Source organism: Paramisgurnus dabryanus, chromosome 17 (genome assembly GCF_030506205.2).
Source record: "Paramisgurnus dabryanus chromosome 17, PD_genome_1.1, whole genome shotgun sequence".
Classification (NCBI taxonomy): domain Eukaryota; kingdom Metazoa; phylum Chordata; class Actinopteri; order Cypriniformes; family Cobitidae; genus Paramisgurnus; species Paramisgurnus dabryanus.
Window position 1 is genome coordinate 9,962,851 of NC_133353.1, and position 25,462 is coordinate 9,988,312.

Genomic DNA, 25,462 nt, shown 5'->3' on the forward strand with positions numbered 1-25,462 from the left:
AGGATCTCATGAGCTTCACAGCCTGTTATGATGGTGAGCAGATGTAGAGATGCTGAAACTTCTGTAGGGATTCAGTTTCACAGAGCAGGAATATGTAAGACGCGAGTCACACTTTAAGACTGACAGTACTCATGTTTCAGTAGATGATGACTAATATCCTATCGAGAAATCTGACTTTTACTGTAAATTCTCTTTGCTGGTAAATGCGCGTCTTCCTGAACTCAATGAAATGCACATGTAGTCACAGACGCTGTGGTAAAAGTGTCATGTATTCTTTAGGTCAGCAGTCGCCTCTTTAGTGTCCTACAGTCTGCGGTCTGTGTCGATTCACATTGAGCTTTTTCACAAAAAAAACCTGTAAAGGTTTAAAGACGTTTCAGGGATTGACGGAGATCTCTTTTTTATATGGTATGATTTGTCATTCGTTTATGACTCTTCCATGTAAACAGATGCAAGTTTGTCCTCATCTTACCTCGGCTCTCTGCTTACATCACAACATTATCTGTCTCCATCAATTTCTATCTCACAAAATGGTTGCATAATCAGAATGTAATGAAGTAAAATGAAATAATGATGATATATACTGAAGATGGGACTTTATCTCCCATAGCAACCAACATGTGATTAAATCTACAGTAGCAGCTAAGAAAGGGTTCATGCCATCAACAGATGAGATACTTTGACAAAGCGTTGAGCCTTGTTTTATATTGAGTTTAATCCATTAATACTCAATCTCAGTCTGAATAGGTGTAGTGACTTTCTCCTGCAGCCATCGGCTGTTACCATGGTAATGTAGTCTCTTCAAAAGGAAGCGTATCAGATGCAATTGTGTATTGGGTTACCTGCGATGATGATGATGATGATGAATGTTAAACCTGGAATTATAATTTATTTCAATGGAATCTGGCAGATGTTGAATGTGTGTTTATTTCTTCAGTTATATACGAACCATTTAGTTCAGCTGAGGATTCAGTTTCTATCATGAAGTTATTCAACATGTGAGGGCACCAATTCTCTATCATATTATTATTATATAAAGACCTTGAGCTACAACTCAGAAGAGTACCTAACCCTAACCCTAAATTATTTAAAATGTTTCTCAGCGTACAAATCCATGAGGGTGCTGGCAAAATCAAATCACTTTGAAGATTACAAATATTTTCCAAGAATGAAAAAGTAAAATTACCCAACTAATTAAAAATGGTTCATATTTACAGGTATGTGTCCAGCACCAAAAGTAAAGATTGCAAACTGTTACGTGCAGTAGCGATTGTGCACCTGCTCCTCTCTGACTCAGCCTTCCTGAGAAACGCTCGAGCGAGAGATTGAGGATGAAACGTTTTTGAATAAAGGTAGACGAGTGACTTTTCTACCGGATAAGAACATGGGTGATGATATTGTAAGTGTTCGGTGGTGATGACAGCTGTTAAAGTATTTCTTCTTCAGTGTTGCTTTCTGGACACGTGCCATCTCAGTTAGCATGCATATCGTGCCGGGTAAGCGTCTTGACATGAACCTAATTCTGCTGCCAAGAATCCTGCACGGTTTATAGAAGGTAACTGGGTTACAAGCCAACACTGTGTATTACCACCGACAGACAAAGGGAGAGAGAATAAATAAATATTTATAGACATATCATATGACTGCAAAAAGTTGTCCTTGTCTTGAGTAGATCAATTGATTAAGAACTAGGTGGACTATTAAATACTGAAGACTGTAAGAGCATCTGCATTTTTAGCAAAACATTCAGGCACAGATGATGACAGTCTCACAATATATCACAATATATCTATCTGCTTCACGGACAGTGTTGGGGCTAGTTACTCAAAAAAGTAATATATTACGTATTACATATTACTCTCAAAAATAGTAATGCCTTACTTTACTTTATTACTCCCTGGAGAAAGTAACTAGTTATATTACTAGTTATATTACTAGTTACATTTTTTTCTGGACAAGAATGTTTATTTGGGCAAGCCACGGCCAAGAAAATGCTGGCTTCCTTACCCGCTACCGGACGCAGGGAACAGCGTTCAGAGAAACATTAAAGAGTGTGCACTTCACCGTCAAGTTATTTTCCTTCCGTTGAACATAATAAAATATGACTGAATCTCCACCCGTCGAAACTAACTTTCTGTTGCTGGGAACCTTCCTCTGAAAAAGAGCTTGCCGTTGTTGACGCTTCCATTTTCCCGATCTGTCTTTGAGTGTGCCGCTGCCGCTCTGTGCTGCTGGCTGCCGGGTGTCGACCAATCGGTGATGGTAAATGATACCTCGTGCCAAACTTAGACCAATCACTGTTCCATTCACGCCCTCCTCCCCTTCCCTTTTGTTCTCTGTGTTTTGTGCCTTGTGTGATGAAGGTGCTACTGGCGAATGTAACTCAAGTAACTAGCTCGGGAAAACTGTAATAAAAGTTGAACGTCACCCTTAATGTCTAAGAAATATTATAGGAATGATCATAGGATCTAATTTAGGACACTTTTTACACATCATTTTATACATACATCATATAAATGTCAAGACAACATGTTTAAGGCATCAAGAAGCCTAGAAATAAAGTTTCTAGAAAGCTCACACAGATTGAGGGTAAAAGTGACCGAGATTCACAGATTTGTGTTGTCCAAGCATTGTGTCCTAAAGAGAGTTAGAGAGTCAGACTTGTTTGTAACCCAGAGGTTGTTGGTTTAATTCGCAAAGCTGGGAGGAAGTGATTGAAGTGTTGCACTGATAGTTTCCCTGTGTGTGTTCATGACTTGCAGTGGATGTGTTCACTACATTTGGATTTAATGCTGACGTCTCTGCGACATGTTTCCAATTAGCTCTCTGAGCGACATCTTGCTGATGGATGCTTGTATATCGTGTGCTGTATGAGCTCGCAGTGTGGTTATATCACTCTGTGACCCACACTTTGTGACCACATCATGACTAATGTCTTGTAAGCTCTATGATTTCATTCATATTCGCATTAATTTATATTCACATTGTATTGTCACCAGCTAGCCTGCACAGAGTTTGTGATGTTTCTGCCGTTTCCTGTGATGTTTTTATATTAGCTTGGCTTGATTTACCTTTGTTAACATTTTAAACAATACTAAAACATATCAACAAGTAAAATAAAACCAAAAAAGGTTTAAGTAGACTATATCAAAAAGTATCCCTCCAGATTGTTTAAATAGTTTTTTTCATCCTGATTAAATTAATCAGCTAACATTGGCTCAACTTCAAACTCTCTTCTATACGTTACATTATTACTACACTCGCTAGTACGGTTTAATCTTAGCAGTTGTATTCTGCGTCTTATGTTGTGCGCTGATTTTTCTTGCTGCTTTGGAACAATTAAACAATTGTGAAAAGCGCTATATAAATAAAATTGAACTTCACTGAGAGATCAATTTGGTGACAGGAAACACTTTCCATACATGTGGTGCTCAAACATAAACGCAGTGACAGAAATATAAGTTTCAATGGCAGAAGGATTGTTATGTTTATTTCTCCAGCAGATGCACCACTGATGTCAAGCGTGTGTCGTGCTATCATTTAAAAACATGCTATTGTGCAAACATACATGTACAGTAATGTAAACTCTATGTACAGCTGTATATCTCTCTTGATAGTGTGCATCAGTATCAAACAACACTGTATTGTGTTTTAATAATAATAATATCATAATAATTTATTTTTATATTTTATTATAATAGTATCGTTTACTTACAGTAATGTGAATTCAAACCCACAACGTAATCCATATAAAACGTAATTCATACACAACGTAATCCATACACACATAGGGGGAGGAGGCAATTTGGCCTCTTCAATTCACCTAACCCGCATGTTTTTGGCCGGTGAAAGTAAACCCACGCAGAGTTTATGTGTTTATGTTTAATACACTTTGTGTAACATTGGTAGTCACATATTTTACCATTCTGACTATAAAGATGATTATTTTACATTGAGAAAAATCAAGACCTGCAGCTTTTTTGAATTTAGCTGTAAGTCCAGATATAATGAAGGACACATAACACAACTTTCTGCTGTCTACACATGTAAGTGTGTGTGCATAAAGTATTTAGGATTATAAAAAAACCATCACATAAACCAAATTAAATTCTAAATAAATAATCTGCTGTTGTTCTTCATTGACATGAGAGTTTCCTGCTTAATACCTTTGCTCAAAATTTGATTTATAAAATCCTGTAACATGAACTTAACATGTTTACTTGTATAAAGAAATTATTCATAATAATTAATGATAAAATAATTTCTTATATATCCTGCAGACCACATTTGGTAAACCAGATGTGTTTTGTTATTAACTTTATATTTTCCACAAATTTTGACATTTGATTTTTACTGGTTTGGAATCCATTCAGCCGATCTCTGAGTCTGGCAGTACTTCTTTTAACATAGCTCAGCATAATCCATTGAATCCGTTTAGACCATTAGCATCGCGCTCAAAAATAACCAAATAGTATTTTTCTCTTGTGTTTTTTTTATATGAACATAAAAAATGTGTTGGTCTCTCGGACTCGGTCTGAAATTAAGAGTCCTTCTCCTCCCACTGTGGTCCGAGACCGAGTCAAGACCGAGTCTTTGAAGGAACATGTCCAAGATGAGTCTGAGAAAGCAGAAATCGGTCTCGAGACCGGTGGTACCGCCAGACCCAGAGATCGGCTGAATGGATTCCAAAATGGTAAAAATCAAATGTTTAACTCAAGGGGAGCTGGAAAATTAGCATATTTTCAAAAAAAGTTAAGTGTTTCTTTAATGCATTGAGAACACATCACAGAGATAAGTTCACATTGAAATAGTAAATAACTCGTGAAGAAGGTCTGACGCCTCTCTTATACATTCACACATTATACTTTATTAAAAACATTACAGTTGTTAAAGCTCTCAGATGTATTTTGTTATTTTCAAATTGAATAAAAACTATACATGTTATTATTCGTTTACTTAATCTCGTGTCCCATGTGGAGTTGTTTTTATTTGAGAATGTATTTAGGTGAGTTTTTTGAGGTTATAGAAGGTTACTATATGAGATTATTGTACGAGGGTTTTTGTTTAAGGATAAATAAATTGAGAAGTGATGCAGGCTTTGTGGTTTATTGAGTGCGTTTGGGAGGCGGAGTGACTGACATTTAAAATATAAAGAGAAGTTGATCATCTAAAGTGATTCACTTACTTTGACAGTCATTCATTCATCCATTCATTCATTCATTTGTGGTTTTATTCATCATGAAGCGTGTGAGAAACGCGCTCGTGTGTTTGCTTATTTTGCCTCGTGTCTTGATCGCTGCGCTCGTGTTGTGGTGTCTGGATTTCCTGTGCGTGAGGAAAAGAGTTTTACTTCATCTCAGAGATCGTGAGGATGATGAAGATGCTGAAGATCCCCCGCTGTGCATCTCTGATAATAACCGCATGTTCGGCTGGGAATCTCTCAAAGCGGTTTACCACGGACACAAACTGGATTGGATGAAATCGGCGCGCGTTGGACACGGCGCGCCGAACAGCGAAGTCGTGGAGCTCTCGGACCTGCAGCCCAGACGGATCCTGGACTTTGTCCGGCAAAATCGACCGCTGGTGCTGAATTTTGGCAGCTGCAGTTGACCGCCGTTCATGACGCGACTGACGGCGTTTCAGCGGCTCGTCCTTCGTTATTCAGACATCGTGGATTCGCTGCTGGTTTATATCGAGGAGGCTCATCCGTCCGACGGCTGGATCAGTTCCGACGCTCCCTATCAAATTCGCAAACATCAGAGTCTGGAGGAGAGACGCGACGCGGCGCGTCTGATGCAGCGCGAGGCGCCGGGCTGTACGATAGTTGCCGACAGCATGAATAACTCGTCCAGCTGTGCGTACGGAGCGTTTTTTGACAGACTTTATGTCGTGCATGACGGCAAGGTGGTTTATCAGGGCGGGCGCGGACCGGAGGGTTACCGGCTCTCTGAGCTCCGACTTTGGCTGGACCGGTACCGAAAGCGACTCGATGCCTCCGACGCCGCTGCGATATAAATGTTATAAACAGTCAGCAGCAGGCTAAATGTAAATCAGAGAGTTTGATAAGACTAAACTTTACTGCCTGTCCATATAAGTTAGCATACAAAAGTTTAAAGTATTGATTTTATTGACGTTTTAATTCTCTTCTGTATTTTTTGTGAACGTCGATTTTTAAAAGGCCTAACACAGCCAGAAAATCGATGTGATGTCTGAAATACAGCAAATTTAATCTGTTCACATTCCTTTATTTTTATCAAACGCATTTTGTATTAAAACATTTATGTATTGTGTGTAGTGTGTTTTTATTTTAAACTCGAAACGAAGTTTAGCTAATTTGACACAAATGTCCCAAAGTTTTGTTTGATTTTTTTTTTTTAGTTCAATGCGTCTCCGCGTTTTTGACAAATGAAACGCATTAAAATAAACATCCATAATTCAGAAACTATGTTGTATTTGACGAAAAGGGTTTTTCTGCTTTAGCGCATATTTTTGTGTTTCATTTCGATTATTTTCCGCCATTAATCGTTTTACCATCTGTAAATAAAAAAACAGTAAATTTATTTGCCTAACGTACAATTTTAAATGAGAGAGATTAGGGGTTGGTTGCCAATTTTTTTATACCAAACAATGAGACAAACAAACTGGAGAGCTGTGCATTCAGTTTCACCAAAATATTTCTGAAATATTGTTTATTTATAACTCATGTTTTCCAATTGTTGTTTTGCAAACCAACAGCTTTTAGGAGAAGCTATACATACATTTTAATCATTGCCCATTCTCCCTATAATTAGTAATATTTTTTTATTATCATTATTAATATTAGCCCTTTGCCAAACCTTTTAAAACACACTGTTAAAAAGTTCAAACAACTTTGTATTGCAAGTCAATTCAGCGTAGCCTACTATTTCAACTATTTTGAATAGTTGACCTAACTTATAAAAACTAGTTGAAGATGTTTAACTTAATTTTTTAAGTAACATAAAAAATATATGTTGATATAACATAAATGCTGCATATTTTTACAATATAGCTTAAACATTTTTTAAGCTTTGAATGTTCTGATGAAATTGAAGTGTGTGGTCAAGAGGAAACTGACCCTGTGTCAGTCAATCCTAACCCTACAGTATTTCCAAACCCATCTGTGTGTCCAGAGCTGTGAAGAGTTTATAGTTGATGATTTACAGTCAGTTTATAAATATAACCACACTGCCTCTAAAGATCAAACGCAAGATGAAATTATTAAACCAATGTTTGTTGTTTCTTCATTTAAAATTTACATAAATAAAATCAAAAAAGGAAATGTAGATAGGAAAATCATATATGCAAAATATTGCAGTGGATATTTTGACTATTAATTTGGTTCATATGCATTGGATTCTCTGAATACTCTGAAAGGATTGAAACTCCCTTCATTTTTTTTTCAGTTTTGCTATGTTGCAGCCTACATTTTTGAAATGTCAGTACATAAAAAACTTTAGTTTTTATTTACTTTTTATAAAAAAACTGAATACATTTACTCAGACCCTTGAAATGTAGCTCAGGTGGCTCGTTTCTCTTGATGGTTGCTGAGATGTTTCTACACCTCCACTGGAGTCCACCTGGGCTAAATGTCTTCACAAATCCACGGTCTGGAGCTGACGTCTGTTTTTGTAAACTTCCCTTGCCTTGCCAAATGTTTTCAGTGGCGTTTAGATCATTAATGATGTCTGTATTGAGACTTCATGTGTTGCAGTGGAAGCTGATTTCAGTTAACCCTTAAGAGATCTCAGAGACATTTTGTGCCATTCTGATTTTTATTTTTAAACAATCTTGACTGTGCTGATTGAATATTGCCCAAAATTGTCAGAGTTTAATCTTTTTTTTTTTATCAATTTTAGAATTTTGGTTTCAGTTTTTTAAATGAACTTAAAATGGCTGAGCTTGGCAAAAACTGACACATGTGATCCTATAGGGCCAAAAAGATGCCCATTAAAAACCATTATAACTACAATTTTGACCCCCCATTTATCTTAACATAAACGAATGCATACCTTTATGTCAAGATAATATTTTGGACTACTGGCCTTCAACACTATGGCGCTGCCTGAATAAGTGACGTGACTTTAAGCTTTTCATTGCTGCTGATGCATGAAATCCTGCAGCATATTGGGGCCATGATGAACCTGCATGAGAGAAACTTAATCACAGAGAGATCTTAAGACTGAGAAACTTATGTGGGGCTGCTCATTCTCTGGGTTATGATGTCCCACAAAATGTTTCACGACATTAGCCGAACACTGTGGTTCATATTGGCATATAAAGGGTTAAGATTTTCACAAAGTGAAATAAAAGATTGAATCGTTTAAAGTGGAAAAAATCTTGATGTATAATATTTTTATAGCAGTTTTTTGGAAGGTGTCATGTTTTGGTCATAGGAACACATGTTTTTTTAAGGATCTCTTAAGGGTTAAAACAGCTGAAACATCCCTTTTAGTCAGAGACTAGACTTAAGCCACGTCCGGGAAACTGCCCCATACGTCTTCAATTAGACAGCAGTTTCAGCAGGTTACTTTTGTCCTCCTTCTGGTAAACTGCATTAGAACAGGAGCAAACAACTGATTTCTTTATTGATAAGCTAGTTAAAAGTATAAACATATATTTAAACCAATCATAAATAGTTTATTGTTTAAACACTATTGTACCCAGTTTGTTGTGTAATAGGCTTGAGCTCTTAAATATTGTAATAGATTTTATTTAACAGACTGAGTTTCATTTATTAAACTTAATAAACCAATTAAACACATCAGTGCTGGAATCTGAAGGGCTTCTGGTGATTTATAATTGTGATTTATCCAGAGAACGGCTTTAAGATCAAGTGTGCAGAAATGCGTATGCATGCACAATTAAAAAAACATTTATTTGTTTACAAGATTTTGTAAATGGCTAGCATGACTTTTTAATGATTTATATTTTCTTCTGTATACATTTAAAAAGTTATAATTCAACCGTCCCTGTTTTCTTTATTTAAGAACTGTTGTGTCAAATACATCTGTCTTTATAAATTTATCACACTGTTCTGCTATGATGAATATGAGCATCTCTTCCAGCGTGTACAATGCATGTCTAAAACACACATTTCAGACAAAATATATTTCAAATTCATTGTTTGCTTTAGTTATGCACACATGTTAACATTTTACAGTAAAGTTCTCATTTGTTAACATTAAATGCATAACCTGAACTTTAAATAAGCAATATTGTTTATCAGCAGTTATTAATCTGTCAGTGTTAATGCCAATACAATTTATTTCAAACAATATAAACCAGCACACAACATATTCAATATAAAGTGTTTGGGGGCTATAACGTTTGCTTATCTTACAAATATGAACCCTACATCTAATCCACTTCATTAGCCGTGTCTTTACTCCTCCTCATCCTCTCCTCCTCCTCATCCTCTCCTCCAGATCTCACCAGTGGGTGGCAGCTTTTATAAACGTGTTTGCGTGGCGCTTGGTGAGGGACCCAAAAATGTGTTTGAGAAGTGACCCAGTGACATTAGAAATATACATATATTGCATTTGTCTGCTGCAAACATTGCTTTAGAAAAGAAGTCCTCCAGTAGTTTTAAAGCAGGTAAGCCCGTGACACATCATATTTTTATTGTGTCGTGTTGTGTTGTATGGTGGAAGTGTACTGTCATGTGTTGCACTGTTGTATGATTATATTGACTGTTCATTATAAAAGTTCATGTCTGGGCAGGGTTTTTTTGGAGGACCCACCGGCAGAAACTAATACATTGGTATTACAATGGTTAACATTACAACAGATGTGACATCCCCCAGATCAATTTAAGAGTTAACATCATGTGTTTTTGGATTGATATGAAGACTTTCTCCATCGTGACGTGATTATAATACATCACATTTATTATGAAAGATGCTATGATAGGATCCTGTTCATATAAAATAGTTAAGTCTCTCGCAGGTAACGTTAGCATCAAACAGAAAAGTACACAGGTTAACAAGTTAAGGACCGAAATAGCTTAACAGAATTTAAAGTGTATTCGACTTAGACATTTTACATGAGAATTTACAGTTTAATATTCAAATACAGTTTCATTAAAGTCATTTCAAACTTTAAATATTGCTTTTAAACAATCTGAAGTTCATAGGAAACACGGTTGTTATTTCTTTACTTCACATTTATCTTAATGTTTTTCACTATCTGTTATAGTAAACCGAAGTTATAAAGTTTCACTTTTAAAATCAGCATTTTCAAAATCACTTTTTAATTGTAACGTTTGTAAATATGTATATATATATTTTTATTTATTTATTTTTTTTGTGTTGAGTCCACAATTAAAAACCTAGCCTGGCCCTGTGTTTATGTTTGGAAAAGGAAACAGAGACATTATTTTATGCATTAAGGTATTTTATACATGAACATTTATATACTCACATATGGGATAAATAATTATATGATAAAACAAACTTATAGGTTGTCAGTAAACAAAGAAGTTGTACAGTAACGGTACAGTAAAGATCTGCAGGCAGGTCACTGAATCATCTCTCTCTCTCTCTCTCTCTCTCTCTCACACACACCACACACATGCAGACACACACACCACACACACATGCACACACGCACACACAGAAAAGAGTTTTCAAGTTTTCAGGAAGTGCTTCTATTTAATTTAACAAAATAACAGAGAATCAAAAACAATCAACATGTCCACGTCGTGTCGGCTGTTTCTCTGATCATGTGCTGATGGATTCATGCTGCCTGCTTTATCCAAATGAACCGAACGCTCCAGTGAATCAGTTAATCTGCCATGATTCATCTGGATAACAGACTTTAGTGTTTCTCATTGACAGATGAAAGCAGAAGTCCAGCTCAGCATTGAGAGCGATCCGAGTCGTCTGAAGCTTTATGACAGATGTTCAGAAATAAACTGATGATGTTCTTTAGATTCAGCTGATGGCAGAAACGCCCACAACAGCAACAAAATCAGACTGTGAACCATATCACTCTCACGCACAAACACACACACACACACACACACACACACACACATGCACACGCATGACAGCGACATTACACATGGATGGACCTTATTTAGTTGTCATACACCACTATGAGTGGCAGATATTGTCAGAGAAAGTCAATCAAGAAGACACAAAGTTGAACTGAAATGTAAAGAGCACATTATGGCACAGAACCGTATTAATTTAAAGTACTAAATCAATGTCAAGAGAGTTCAACGTGTTACACAGATTTAGTCTAAAACGCCACAAACATACGAAGTAAACTACCGAAATTTAACAGGAAGTTATTTAAGGTGACAGTATTGGCAATGGCAGCTATCCCTGCTTATCTGAAACTAAAAAAAGGCAAAGAAAGAAAAGCATGAACTTTTGCCAGCTGTCTCTGCTGACGCTGTGCTCGCTTCTGTCTCACCGGCCCGAGTCCGGAGCGAAACAGAAACCTGAGAATGAGACGTTCATTCGGTTAGTGACCGTTGTGGTTGGTGAGCATGTCGTCGGCGCGCCGGTGCGACTCCAAGGCTTTTGTGGTGTACGAGTCCTGAGGAAGATCAGATTTACGTCTGATGAGCGGACGATCTTTCCTCTGATCTCTCTGCATCTACACACACAAACACACTTCAGCATCACATCACTGTGTCTCACACTGGAGTTGATTAAAATCAGAGGCATATCAATAAAATAATCAGACTCGTTTCTTTCTGTGTTGCCCTAATGAAAAAGGCTTTTGGGCTCTGAAGTTCTGCTGTTGGTCATATAAGCGTACGACAGTATGATTGATATCTGGTGTTATGATTTCTCAATGGGAATTAAAAAGAGAGTCTGAGGAACTCATGAAGGATCCCAGGGCGTTTGTGCCACACGTGACAGATTTCTCCTCTACTGGCTTTATTAAAATCTGAACATCTTCAGTAAAGGAAGTATTGGTCTTCATGTCTACAGGACTGTTTAGTGCAGGCGATCAACATACAAACCGTAGTGAAAAAGAACGTTGAAATAAAACAACACGGACAAAAAGAAATCTGAAGAGTTGTTCGCAAATACTGGGGATAAAGGTGAAATCAAGAAGACAAAAGATCAAAGACATTTATATGTTTATAGAAAAATGAAACCTCTTCAGAGGTAAATCCAGCGAAGGTTAGCGACACTGCAGTCTTATGCCGAGTTCAGACTGCACGATTTTAGCCCTGATTTTGACTCGCCGACAGGTTTTGAGAAATCGCAGACAAATGCCCGAAATCACAGGGAAGTCGATGCTCGTGCACGCAAGTGACAATCACACAGTGTGAATGATCAAAGACGTGATCTGAGATAATCGCAGACGAGTCGCCAACACCCGTGAGATATTTGGCATTTGACTGAAAATAACATCGGCGATGACCTACAGCCAATGAGAGAGCAACATACAGGACAGCTGGAAGTTCGGGGAGGAGTCTCTCCAAACATTTCCTACTGATAAGTAATTTGTAAAAAAAAATACCACAATATTTAAAAACAAATGACAGTTTTATTTCAATTTCAAATTCATTGCGACTTTAAAGTCGACATGGCCGAAAAACGCCCCGGATGACAAAAACTCACCTGTGGATTTGATTTGGCCAGATTCTCGATCTTAATCCAAGCCTCTTCTCTTTCTTTTAACTTCATCTTCTCTCTGAAGTCGGAAACACAATCAATCTTTGTGAAATAACAAAAAGGAAATGATGTGTAAATCACAGAAGTGAGACGGCTAAACTGACTTGTTCTTCTCCGCTCTGAACTGTTGTGTGCAGTCGTCAAACAGCTTCTGATTCATCTCCATGAAAAGCTTTAATGCGTTGTAGATCAAACCATGAATAGTCCTACAGAGGAAACCAAACATGAGACAAACGTTCTGTGATGTCATTTTTTTTTTTTTTTACTGCATACACAGATCATACGCTTACATCTGTTCAAAGTAACACCGAAAATGTATGGACTAAATGCATGACAGATATACATTAAATATATAAAGAAAGAGATAGTGTATGTACACATGTCATACTGGCTTTAAAAACATAAATTAAGTGTTAAAACTGAACGTGTCTTGATATCGTACTTGTTCCAGTGACTCTTGGAGTTGCGGTAAAGCGCAGGAAACATGATAGGTAAAATCCTGGCGGCATTGTCACTAATCAGACTCATGATATATTCATTATTCCAGTAATACAGCGCTCTCTCCGCCACCTGTCACCAACACACATCAAATTCAAGTGCATGTTATAACGTGTCATTGCATGTCATGTCACACGAACGCTTGTTAAAAGAGTCTCTGGCTTGAGATGATGGACGGCTCACCTGAAAGTGAGGACTAGAAACACACTTGGCTAACTGTCTGAACAACGGCTCCATCACTTTGACAAACTCTGAAGGCTCGATCACGTCCAGAATCTCCTCCAGTTCATTGAGGAACATCACCTCCTTAGGACTGTGAGTCTTAGGCCAGTACTTGAGAAGAGCCATGACCACCTACACACACACACACACACACACACAACATGAGCATCATTCAGACTGCTTCAAAAACATCATCACCCATTATCCTAACACATGTTTGGTCTGATAGTGTCTCACCGGTTCTGTGAGCGTACTGTCTTTCTCCAGGAACTGAACCACACAGTATGCCAACTAGAGAGACAGAGAGCAGATCAACAAACACAACAGTAAACTATCAGCGATTATGTCTGTACAGTCTGATCACAGATCAGATGTGAAGCTAACGTTCCTCACCTGAGGGTGATAGACACTTAGACACTTCACTTTGTGCAGAGGCAATAAAACCTTCAGCAGGAAGATCTTGTGTTCTTCTTTTAACGGTAAAGCGAAGCCATTGATGATACTGAAGAAGAAAAGAGAATGACTGTAGATACACACAACACAACACAACACGAGTCAGGTGAAACTCATGAAATTCATATGAATCTTTTACCTTCCCAGGATCTCCAGCAGTTCAGCGATTCCATTGTGATGCTCAGTCTCGTATATAAACCTGAATGCACACAGGAAACGTGAAAAGTTTAATGTTTTAAAACGTCTCTATAACGACACACACAATACACAACCATAAACACACAACTCACCTATAAAATATGTTATTGATTTGCTTTCTGATATAAGCTCGCAGCCCAAGAAACTTGCCGTATATGCGGTGCAGCGTGGTTTTTAAGAAGTCTCTTTCTCGGGGATCTTCACTATCAAACAACTCCAGGAGCTGAAATTCAGTTTGAAACAGACGTTTACGCAACTCAACTCATCATTCACATGTTTATTACTAACAATGAGAACAATACAAATTACCTGCATAACAAATTTTTGGTCAATGAATTTCTTTGCGACATTTGGCTGAAAGTCTGGAGATTCTAAAAATCTCAGGAAAAACTCGTAGACCAACTGCAAGAAAAAGAGCAACAAGTGAAACTTTATTGAAAAGCCTCTTTCATCACTATTATTATTTATGTGTTGTTAGAGTTTTACACGTGTCTAGGGGTGACACTATTCTACGCTCTCTCCTTATTTTCCCCTTAATCAGCTGCTGTGAGTTTCCACCGAAAACATGAAATGTGCTGCGCTTTTCCACACAAAAAAGCCCTGACTCTGTGCCCTGATCCTGGTTCAGAATCAGCCCTAAAATCTTGCTCGTCTGAAACCAGTGAACCTGTGATGTCGCACGTCACAAACACCTGACATTGTTGCATAACTACCACAGTAAAGATCAACAGCCATCTGATTCATATAGTGACTGCAGGTAGTCATGAAATAAATGTTCAATAACACGTTTAAAAACATATTTTTTTTTTTTTTTTTTGGTTTGGTGGAAATCGAAAAGAGGCAGTACTGAGGTCAGCACCAGTACATACAGTACTGGATATTGTGGTGTCTATTGGTGCAGTACTGGGCTGCTTTCTCCCTCTGTGAAAACCCATGATTGTGGCTGTATTCTGCATATGATTGGCTTGTTTTTAGAGAAATAAGTAAGAAATAAATTTGTACAACTACATGTAACTTCAAATATACTATACATAAAAAAACTGCAATGCTTTTGTAGTTTTATGTGTTTTCTTCCTTTCCATCTCATGTAAAGCTGTATTGAAATAATGACCAATTGTGAAAATGTTTGTAGAATTGAATTGAACAGAATCGAGTGGACGACCTGCATGTCACCTATTAAGGGTCATGGTGAGTGAACAGATGGGTGTGAGATAAGTCATGTCTTAATGTGGACTGCAGGTGAGGTGAAGCACCTGTAGATGAGGCCACGCTGCTTCAAGTGTGGGTTCGTCCTCCTCAGGGTCAAATTCTGCCCCGGTTGGGTTGGATGAGGGTGGCAGAGCCCTGAACATGTTCACAGCAAACTGAACAGAAATGGAAAAGCTCATTCAATTGAAACACCCTGTTATGAAACACGTGCACGTGTAGATAGAGATCCGTGTATCAGGCAGGAATAAACATCATTGTGTAGCTCGAACATCAAAGCGGGCGGCTCATATGAGACCCACTCGTGCTTCAGGGGTCTGCGTGACTTACCATGTGCACCACCTCTGGGTAAATGGGCTCCGTGATGACGTTGCGATTGTGGGTGATGAACTCGACCATCTCGCTGAGCGCCGCCCGCTTCACCTCCTTCCATTTCAGGTCACTGAGAGGATCGGATAGGAAATCGAAGAGAACGCAGCACTGACGTAACTTCTGAATGAAGAGTTTTTCCTGCTCGGCCGGAGGAACGTCTGAAACATCACATCACAGCCTGTTGGTTACTCTCTAGTGTATGGCATCAGGTCGTGTTAGTCGAGCATGCATTAGCTGATGGCATCAATGTCAGCCAATAGGGATGCCTTTCATCAGCTGCTTAATCGTGCCGTGCTGCAATCGCTTATTCATAGACTGACATTTATGATTCATTTTGCATCTCATAAAAGAGAACGGTTCTTCAGATACAGACAGCAAGCTGATCCGGGGGTGTATCTAACATGCATGTTTCTTTAAGGCTCATCTGTGTTTTTTGACAACACGCTTGTTATCCGGGCACTTTCAGAGACTTCCCAGCAAGCAATAGTCGTCATTTTACCGTCTAAGTTAACTATAGACCCAATATAGTCCCACTATGAGTAGCCCACTTCTAGCCTGGGCTGTGTTTGGACATCTTTTTACACAAAATTGCTCGCTGGGTTGTTGGTAGGATTAACAGTCTCAGCAACATGCTCTGGTTTTAGGGATGTTATAAAGTGCATTTCTAAGTTGAACGTATATTTACAAGCTTGTTGTGAAATGCTTCTCAGGCACGCTTTCATCATATATTTAATTTGGGGTTAGGGTAACAGTTTTTATACCTCTAACACTAAATATTGCTATCATTATTAATCATTAGAAACAATGAAATGCAAGTTTAGCCTCTAACCAGGAAAGCCAACTAATGAACAGAAATAAAGAAGTAGTCGAATACAGATACAAAAGATGCATTTTTTAGAGAAATGAGTTTACAGACAGTGAAGTGGTATCACGCGGTTCATACCATATGCCAATTACATTTGATGGTTAAGAAACTGATCAATCGTCTGTATCAGATAAAGCAGATCTACTAGAGAGAGATCGAGATCAACATCTACACTGACAAACCTAACATAAACTCTTCAAACAACGCAATCAAATCATTATTTCATAAAAAAAAGATAGGAATCAGTGAATGTAAAGTTATAATATATTCATCATCATCATCATCACACTGTGCCTTTATCAGCAACTCAATAACAGATGATTTGTCTGATCAAAAACACTAAAATAACCCTCATAAACCAGCATCTGATAATCATTCTCAAATATATATAATTAGATTTTATACAGATATCAGTTAAAACCATTTAGTCCAGACCAAACTTGACATGCAGATTAGATTCACTGCACATTAACATCATACCCAGTTTAAAAAGAGAAGTCTCACATATAACATAACTGCATATAAAATATTTATAATAACACATCTAGACTAGACTAAGATGTTTTAATATAGCAAACCTTTAAAACACTAGACTGTTACAAAGATATTATATTTATAGAGAAGATTTCAAAAAGATTTGTGATCTCTCTGTTTTCTTTCCTGTATTTAAGAGCGACAGAAACAGAGCCACACACAGCCGTGACCTCACTTCCTGTGACATCACTGCTGGAGTTAAGGGGGGATGGGTAGAAGGCACTACACCTCTCTCGCTCTCCCTCTCTCTCTCTCTCTCTCTCTCTCTCTCTCTCCTGTAGTGTTTTGTAGACACAATTTAACCCTTCTAAACATGTGAAATCAGACTCTTGAACAAACACAGCAGATCAATAAAGACAGTAAATGAATAATGAATGATAACTGACGTCCAGTAAAGCATCAGATGATCACAGTCTGATAACCGTCCGATCACTCACCTCTGAAGTGCATCAGAGCCACAGGCGGGAACGGCCCGTTGGAATTAGGAGCATCTACACCCATCCTACCTCAGATGGCCTGCGTGTCATGCGCAGCCGTAATCTAAAAGCCCTTAAAGCAGGACGGACGCCTCCATTTTTACACAAAAGCCCAACAGAAATGAAGCTGCTGCTGCTGCTGCTGCTAGAGGAACCAACAGCTCAGTGATGTCAGCAGGGAGGGGCAAACTGATTGGTCCACTGCACCCAAGAGTGGTGACATCATAAGACTGCCGTTGAAAGCAGATGCTTATTGGTTTGGAAGAAATGGAGGCGGGACTAATGCCCCACAAAGCCCCTGCAGCAGTCGTATAAAGCTGTCATGCCTGATCTATACGAGCTGCAACAAGAACACTGAGACTCTTCACTGACTGAACAACTCAATCAAATCTGATGAATTCAAAATCAAACCTTGGGTTTCAGCACCATTAAAGCTGAGACACTTAAACTACATTCATTGTGTATGTGTGTTCTTAAACCCATAACATTGGTGTCACTAGCACTACAGTTATAGGACTAAACCATACAGCACCAACGCTTCTAAAAATATAAGCTCACAATTGATGTTTACTCAAATGATCGCATCATATACACCAGATAGCAGCATCTCAGTAGATTGTGTACCTGTAAATAAAATCCAAATATATTCTGATGCTGTTGTTCATGCAACTTAACAGAGTTTTTTTTTTATGTTTGCTACTTTATTTCAAACATTGTTGGTGTTTCGTAGATGAACAGGAGGATAACGTATCATTGAGATGCAGGGTCAACATTCATTTGTATCCGCTGAGGTTTAAATTATGCATCGCTCTACATCCTGTTCATTAAGAGAAAGAAACCAGTCCTTTATTTAAAGCCTGAACTGTTGCTTAAAAATTTGTCATAGTCACACCAGAAATTTGGTATAATGCCATATGTATACGCTACTAAATATAAGACACAGAATAAACTGCTGTATATAACACACAGAATATGTTATATCAGAAGTTCCAAACCTTTTTCACTTGAAGGCCCCCTAGTTGCCCACAACAATATTTGAAGGCCCCCGTTCACTAAATTTTTTCCAAATAAAATTAACTGGAGCTTGGAATGAATAGACCAGTAATTCTCAAACTGGGGGCCGCGAGATGGTGCCAAGGAGGCCCCAGTTTTATGATATTTTATAAAATAAATTCTGTGTAATTAAACCTAAAAAAAATAAGGCTACTAACAAACAGCACTACTTTGTATAATTTAATATGTTTTGTTTAATTAAAATGTTGCGTTTTAGAACACATTTTTCATAACTTTTTTTTTGGGGGGCGAAGGACGTCGAAAAAGTTTGAGAACCACTGGAATAGACAGATGTATATTCGCTACTAAAATGGCCAAAAAAAAACATCTTTATTTTTGCTTGTTTTAGCTTATTTTAATGCTTGTTTTGTCCAGTTTTTTTTTATACTTTTAAGTCATCTTGATCCCCCTATGGAAATCTGCTAAGGCCTCCCTGTGGGCCTCGGCCCCCTGGTTGGGAAACACTGTGCTATATAACCTAAATAATATAATGCACAGAATCTAGCTACATAAGTTGTGTTTGAGTATGTAATTGGGTGCCTGTGTACCTTTGAGATGGGACAGTGCCAGGAGTTCTCTGTTGCTGCTGATGGGGAAACAGGAGGCGCTTAGTCTCCGGTGTTTCTTCAGGGCGCTCTGGGTCGACTCGTGCTTGACTCGCAGCAACTGGGTGGTGGGGGGTGTACTGGATCTGCTCGTCTTATTTGAACTCTGTGGAAATGAGATTCACAGGACAGGGTCCCTTTACAATCCTGATTCATTTATTCCAACAATCACCTGAGAGGCTGCAGGGGTCACGCTCCTGTTAGAATGACATCATACATTTTCCACTTCATCCTTTTTTGATGTAACAAAAGGACCAAACATATTTTTCTTATTAATTGCAATAATTTCAATGGTAATTTATTCAGCAAAAGTTATTCAGTGGTAATAAGTTTGTCATAGTATAGAACCTGACAACCATTAAATAAATTAATCCTTATAAAAATGCCTAAAGTAACAGCAAGTCCTATATCTAATATCTATTCCCACTATAGCTGATAAACACATGTTTGTAGTTTAGAGTCAAAACAAAAGTTTACCTGGTTTTCCGAATTCGGTTTGTCTGTGCGGTGTTTACTTGGACTTCTGCTGGATCTCACAGACTGAAAACACAATGATTTGTTTCAAGTCAAAAAACAGATCATTCTGACATAAACAGACAGATAGATCAAAGTTACGGTTACCTTTTCTTTCTTTGACTTACTCGGCATCGTGTCTGTTAACTGTCTTGAGAGGAACACACACACACACATGGAGGGGGAGAGAGAGAGAGAGAGAGAGAGAGAGAGAGAGAGAGAGAGAGAGAGAGAGAGAGAGAGAGAGAGAGAGAGAGAGAGAGAGGATACGTCACTGTCAGTCACATGATCCATCCAACTATCTTCTATGGTGCACTTGTGTACGATAAGTAATGCCTATATACGGTTTATACAGTTCTGTCGTGCAGACAGCATCCTAACTACAGTTTCATTAAGACACATTTTCTTCCGACTAATGACATTGTTATCACAATGGGTTAACTGTTAGACACAATTACTGGCTTGTCATATTAAGATTGTTTAACACAGATGGGTTTTGTTATTAGGCATAAACAAATACAAATGTTACAATGAGCAAGTGGCAAAACTACAAATGAACCTAATAAAAGTGTCCTATGAGTGCATTTATGTTCGCAATACATAAATAAACAAATAATAAATATATGAAACGAGGGTGGGGCACTTTTATAGATTTAATGAAAATGTTAAAACATTATACATATTACATAGTGCGATAGATTTTAAGTCTTCGCAGATGTAGAAACCGTTTCCAAATCATATTACAATAGCAACACAGGCTAATAAATGACATATTGCGGCAGAGACGGACTGACTGCCACTAGACATTTTCGCCGTGCTTCTGGGTATTAGAGTCCACTTGTCGTGGTCATTCATTGCTTTCGTCTGGTAAAAAACTACACTTCCCAGAATCCCTTTAACAATAAAGTTTCCGGCTGCATTGGGCGCTGGCCATTACGCTGTTGTGAGAGAGACCCTGCCTGACTCAGCTCGTGCTCTCTTCAGCAGCTCAATCATCGGTTTATTGTGGATTATTCGCTGTGGAAATGTCTGACAGTGGCGGAGGAGACGACAGCGGTGGCGGGATGGAGGTTTCTGCCGCTGTGCAGACGGTAGCGGACGCGTCAGTTTTGCAGAAACACATCCGTAAGCTCGTGCCGCTGCTGCTGGAGGATGGCGGAGACGTGCCTGCGGCTCTCGAGAGCGCGCTGGAGGAGAAGAGTGCGCTCGAGCAGATGAAAAAATTCCTGTCAGATTCGCAAATTCACTCGATTCTAGTGGAGCGTAGCACACTTAAAGGTGAAACATTCACATCACACGTTAAAAAACAACAATGAAACGCCCTTTAAGGCCTAAACACTGACACACCGTACGATATAATGACTTGCTAACGGTGAATGTGCGCAATTTATAGTCGTTTTCTCTATTATAAGATGGTGTATTGTGTTATTATTTTGTAATCGCAGGGTTTGTCAGACCCCGCCCTGTTTGTATAGTTTGTCTCATATGTCAAGATGAAAGTTCAGTAATAAATTCTTTAAAATGAAGATAATAAATATAGATGTGAAAGCTGATGTAATCTGATGGATGAGACTTCAGTTCAGGGCGTGTTTACTGCAGAGATCAGATCAGTGACATCATGGTGCACACTGTCTGTGTTTTATGTGATTTTTGTTTATGTATATATTTTCTTAATGTGCTTCTTGTTCTCTTTCATCATCTGTGGTTTGTGGTGCCGTTTCTTTCTGTACTGACTGCAGGCAACAATAACTAAAAGAGTTGATTCTCAGTTTGTCACATGTTTTCAGCACTTCACCAGTTAAGTTAGTTGTTTTGAATGGATATGTTTGATTTCTCTCACAGAGGATGTTGGTGATGAAGGAGAGGAGGAGAGAGAGGTCATTTCTTACACCATCAGCATTGACATCCATTATGGTCTCAAATCAAACAGGTAATGAATGAATGAATGAATGAATCATCAGGCAATGAGAAAGCAGACAATGCAGCTAGAGAAGCACTATCCAAAGAATTAGTCAAGTGTCCTATATCTTTTACAGACTTAAAACAAACCATTCATGAATACATCAGAAATAAGTGCCAATCAGAATGGAATCAATGTCTAAATAATAAGTTTCATGAAATAAATCCTGATGTTGGGAAAAAGCATAATTTCTTTTTTTGAGAATCATTGGGATCAAATCATCCATACAAGATGCAGAGAAAAGTACATCAATTTTTACTCTAGAAAAAAATCCTCCAAAATCTTCATCTTGTCAGAATTCATTGTCCTTTAAACGTATCCCACTAGATTGCATTACATTTGTCACTGTGAACTTTTTATTCTGTTGATACTTCTGAGGTTTTTAATCAAGTTAATCAAGACATAGTTCTGCAATTTTTAGATGAAATTAATTTTAAACATCTTTTCTAGTCTTATTTTATTTAATCAGACTTAATTCTCACCGTGAATATGCCTTAGAAGCTGACATGGCATTTAAAAGAAAGAAAGAAAGAATAAATCATCACCAATAAAGGGCTTTTTGCTTGATTTTATTCTTTCACCCTAAAAGCCTTGAGCAACAGCTCTGTGTCTGTTTTTTGTACTGCGGTATCTCAGGATCTCTTAGGATTACACCCTTGAGAATGTGTTTATTGAAGTCAGCCCAAATAATACTAAAAGTAGACTGTAAACGTTTAAATTAAAGGGTTTAACTCTTTTTAGACCGTATTATATAGTATTTGTTTTTTTTTTGCCATTGAGACAAAAAAGTGTTCATTGCTATACTATAGCGAACAGAATTTTGTGATGTTTCTTGCAGTCTTGCTTTGATCAAGCGAACCGGAGTCATCGATGCAGACAAACCCATCTCAACTCAAGTGCGTGTTCTGACGCTCAGTGAGGATTCACCGTATGAGACACTTCACTCTTTCATCAGCAATGCCGTTGCTCCGTACTTCAAATCCTACATTCGAGAGTCTGGCAAAGCAGATAGGTAACATTACCTATGACTGTATAATTGAGGAACAGTGAAACAAGTGATCGCCTCAATTATAACTGTGTTCACAATCTTAAACTATAAACCTCTGTGTGATGTTTGTGCCTCAGAGATGGAGATAAGATGGCTCCCTCAGTGGAGAAGAAGATTGCGGAGTTGGAGATGGGGTTACTCCACCTTCAGCAGAATATTGAGATCCCAGAGATCAGTCTGCTCATTCACCCCACCATCACAAACGTGGCCAAGCAGTGCTACGAGCGAGGAGAGAAACCTAAAGTCACTGACTTCGGTGATAAAGTGGAGGACCCAACCTTCCTGAATCAGCTGCAGTCTGGAGTCAATCGTTGGATCAGAGAAATCCAGAAGGTTTTGGCTTATTTCTGCACTCTTGTTTCCCTTAAATGTGCTGCGTGTAGATTTTAGCAGTGAGGTTGCGAATTTCAACCAACAGCTCAGTCCACCGCTTTCTTTCTAAGCTATGGTTGCCGCCACAGGACAAATATATTGTTGCAGTGTTTCCCAAACATTTATTTTGTTTGTGGTTCACGTAGTTATAGCTGCAGTTACAGCTGACCACTGCTCCGGTTGTTTGCGTTTGATCACTTCTTGCTGGGAACAGCTAAATGCAGAAGTCACATTTCGAGTATGGGCTACCATACTTGACCAATCACGTCACTAACGTTTTTTATAATGATGCAAGGATCAGTCACATAATAGATGGAAGGGCATGGCAACATGTTAAAGGCGCTGTATGTAGTTTACAGCGGCCTCTAGCGGTGATGGTTTAGATTGCAACCAATAAGTTTACAAGCGCGTGCTCGAACTCATGAGCGACGGCCAAACTGAGATGTAACACACCGGAAAAAGCATCACACAACATGCTGGAAACTCAGGTAAACTCCCACTGCAACGTTTAATTGATTGCATTTAGCCTGTGTAATGTGGTGTTACATATGTACATTTACGGTAAGATAACGAAAACGGTTAGTGAACTACACTGAACAATTGCAGTATAACAGTAAATACACTGTGCTATTAGTCCTTTAGGGTTGTTGCTTGCCACACTGTGTGATCAATATCGTAGTTAAGTCCATGTCACACTGTATAATCTCAGTTTCCATCAATGTCAGACTGTACGAGTTTAAAGACTTTTAAAAAGCGGACACACGCAAACAAACGCGTCCGCAGTTTTACGTCATCGATCGACGACGGCTGGGCGAACACACGCTAAAGCGAAGGCTAGCAAACCGAAACAATGTCTAAAAAGCTAAAGCACAATCGAAATATATTTGACATGCTTTGTAGTAATGTTAGCTTACCTGTCCAAAAGGATGAAAGCCAACTCCGGATCCGTTTTTATACCCAAAACAAAGCGGAGGTTTCTCCATAATTCAAATGCCCTGCCAATGTTAATCCGTGTTTTTGTCCGTTGTTGATCCGATTCACGTTTGGCCTTACGAGCTTCAGCAGATAACTTTTCTTCACAATATGTGGAGTTTGTGTTGGAGTCTGTGTTGTGCTGGGAGCAGGTCGTTTCAGTCTGTTATCAGACAGTGTCGTCGCTGTTGAGCGCAAAGTCAGTAGACGAGGCGAGAGACTCGGGAACGCGCATGCGGGTGACGTCACTTGATTTCGCGCCAAATCCGGCCCGGTACTTTCACATAAAAATAATAATATTTTTTTTCAGAGGTAATAGCAAAACCCGCAAAGTGGATCATTTTAATGTGATATTACAACCCATTCGCACACAGGCAATTGAAAATGGATTAGTTTAAGTAGAAACGTTACGTACAGCACCTTTAATGCATCAGCGCAAACCTACAAACATTTGAATTCTAACTCATTTTTAACTTTGCTCACTAATGATCAGGAACTTTGTTTTATGCCACTTTTATTGATCTATGAAATGTTCTTGCAGGTCACTAAACTGGACCGTGACCCGGCCTCAGGGACCGCCCTGCAGGAGATCAGCTTCTGGCTCAACCTTGAGCGTGCCCTTAACCGCATTCAGGAGAAGCGTGAGAGTCCAGAGGTCCTGCTCACCTTGGACATCCTGAAGCACGGCAAACGTTTCCACGCCACAGTCAGCTTTGACACGGACACCGGTGAGCTGTTTTTGCATAAATGATGTTAAGGGTTACTTAATGATGTTGCCTTATCTGATATTTTTGGACCGTTTCTGTTTCTCCAGGGCTTAAGCAGGCCGTCGAGACGGTCAACGATTACAACCCTCTGATGAAGGACTTTCCCCTCAACGATCTCCTGTCAGCCACTGAACTCGACAAGATCCGTCAGGCACTGGTAGCCATCTTCACCCACCTTCGCAAGATCCGAAACACCAAGTACCCCATTCAGCGTGCTTTACGTCTGGTGGAGGCCATCTCTAGAGACCTCAGCTCACAGCTTCTCAAAGTCCTAGGCACTCGAAAGCTCATGCATGTGGCCTATGAAGAATTCGAAAAGGTACAGTGATGTTTTTACACTAGAACATCATAATGCACCTGTAGGTCACGCTTCATGCTCCTCTGTCTTTCTGCAGGTGATGGTGGCATGTTTTGAAGTGTTCCAGACGTGGGAGGATGAGTATGAGAAACTTCAAGTGCTCCTGAGGGACATTGTGAAGAGGAAGCGAGAAGAGAACCTAAAGATGGTTTGGCGTCTCAGCCCCGCTCACCGTAAGCTTCAGGCCCGGTTGGACCACATGCGGCGTTTCAGACGCCAACACGAGCAGCTGAGAGCTGTCATTGTTCGTGTACTGAGACCTCAGGTACTACACCTAAGAGACTCTCTAGTATCTAATCCATCTAAATAAACATACGACAGTACATGTGAA

At 38.9% G+C, this 25,462-nt stretch overlaps 3 protein-coding genes across 5 annotated transcripts in view; 2 read left to right on the forward strand and 1 right to left on the reverse strand.

Annotated features, from left to right (window-relative positions):
- The first annotated feature begins 4,955 nt into the window (after positions 1–4,955).
- On the forward strand, positions 4,956–6,810 carry dio3a (iodothyronine deiodinase 3a). Its single transcript, XM_065275146.1, has one exon. It carries the CDS (start codon positions 5,239–5,241, stop codon positions 6,013–6,015), a length of 777 nt encoding a protein of 258 aa, XP_065131218.1. The 5' UTR covers positions 4,956–5,238; the 3' UTR covers positions 6,016–6,810.
- A 3,534-nt stretch (positions 6,811–10,344) lies between these two features.
- On the reverse strand, positions 10,345–19,813 carry ppp2r5ca (protein phosphatase 2, regulatory subunit B', gamma a). Of its 2 annotated transcripts, XM_065275144.2 has the most exons (15): positions 19,763–19,813; positions 19,619–19,681; positions 19,085–19,247; positions 15,567–15,766; positions 15,284–15,394; positions 14,340–14,432; positions 14,123–14,253; positions 13,972–14,031; positions 13,773–13,881; positions 13,617–13,670; positions 13,341–13,511; positions 13,102–13,229; positions 12,764–12,865; positions 12,606–12,678; positions 10,345–11,625 (listed from the first exon to the last, which is right to left on the reverse strand). In XM_065275144.2, the coding sequence occupies exons 1-15, from the start codon at positions 19,787–19,789 to the stop codon at positions 11,491–11,493; spliced, it is 1,620 nt and encodes a 539-aa protein (XP_065131216.2). In that variant the 5' UTR covers positions 19,790–19,813; the 3' UTR covers positions 10,345–11,490. The 2 variants fall into 2 exon arrangements, with proteins under 2 accessions (XP_065131216.2, XP_065131217.1); XM_065275145.2 differs by lacking the exons at positions 19,085–19,247; positions 19,619–19,681; positions 19,763–19,813 and adding an exon at positions 17,445–17,680 and having other exon boundaries at positions 10,348–11,625.
- A 764-nt stretch (positions 19,814–20,577) lies between these two features.
- dync1h1 (dynein, cytoplasmic 1, heavy chain 1) overlaps positions 20,578–25,462 on the forward strand; it is a 31,656-nt gene continuing 26,771 nt past the window's right edge. For both annotated transcript variants that reach the window (XM_065275119.2, XM_065275120.2), the window contains exons 1-7: positions 20,578–20,932; positions 21,497–21,584; positions 22,453–22,626; positions 22,740–22,995; positions 24,548–24,734; positions 24,821–25,092; positions 25,169–25,396. In XM_065275119.2, coding sequence (XP_065131191.1) covers positions 20,680–20,932; positions 21,497–21,584; positions 22,453–22,626; positions 22,740–22,995; positions 24,548–24,734; positions 24,821–25,092; positions 25,169–25,396 — 1,458 coding nt within the window. In that variant the 5' untranslated portion in view covers positions 20,578–20,679. The remainder of the gene's footprint in view (positions 20,933–21,496; positions 21,585–22,452; positions 22,627–22,739; positions 22,996–24,547; positions 24,735–24,820; positions 25,093–25,168; positions 25,397–25,462) is intronic.

Coding starts and splice junctions, on each gene's coding strand:
- ppp2r5ca (XM_065275144.2), bottom strand. CDS start 19,789: ATGCCGAGTAAGTCAAAGAAAGAAAAG. Junction 19,682..19,762: donor GTAAGTCAAAGAAAGAAAAG/GTAACCGTAACT, acceptor TTGTGTTTTCAG/TCTGTGAGATCCAGCAGAAG. Junction 15,767..19,084: donor GGCACTGTCCCATCTCAAAG/GTACACAGGCAC, acceptor GTGATGTTTCAG/ACGTTCCTCCGGCCGAGCAG.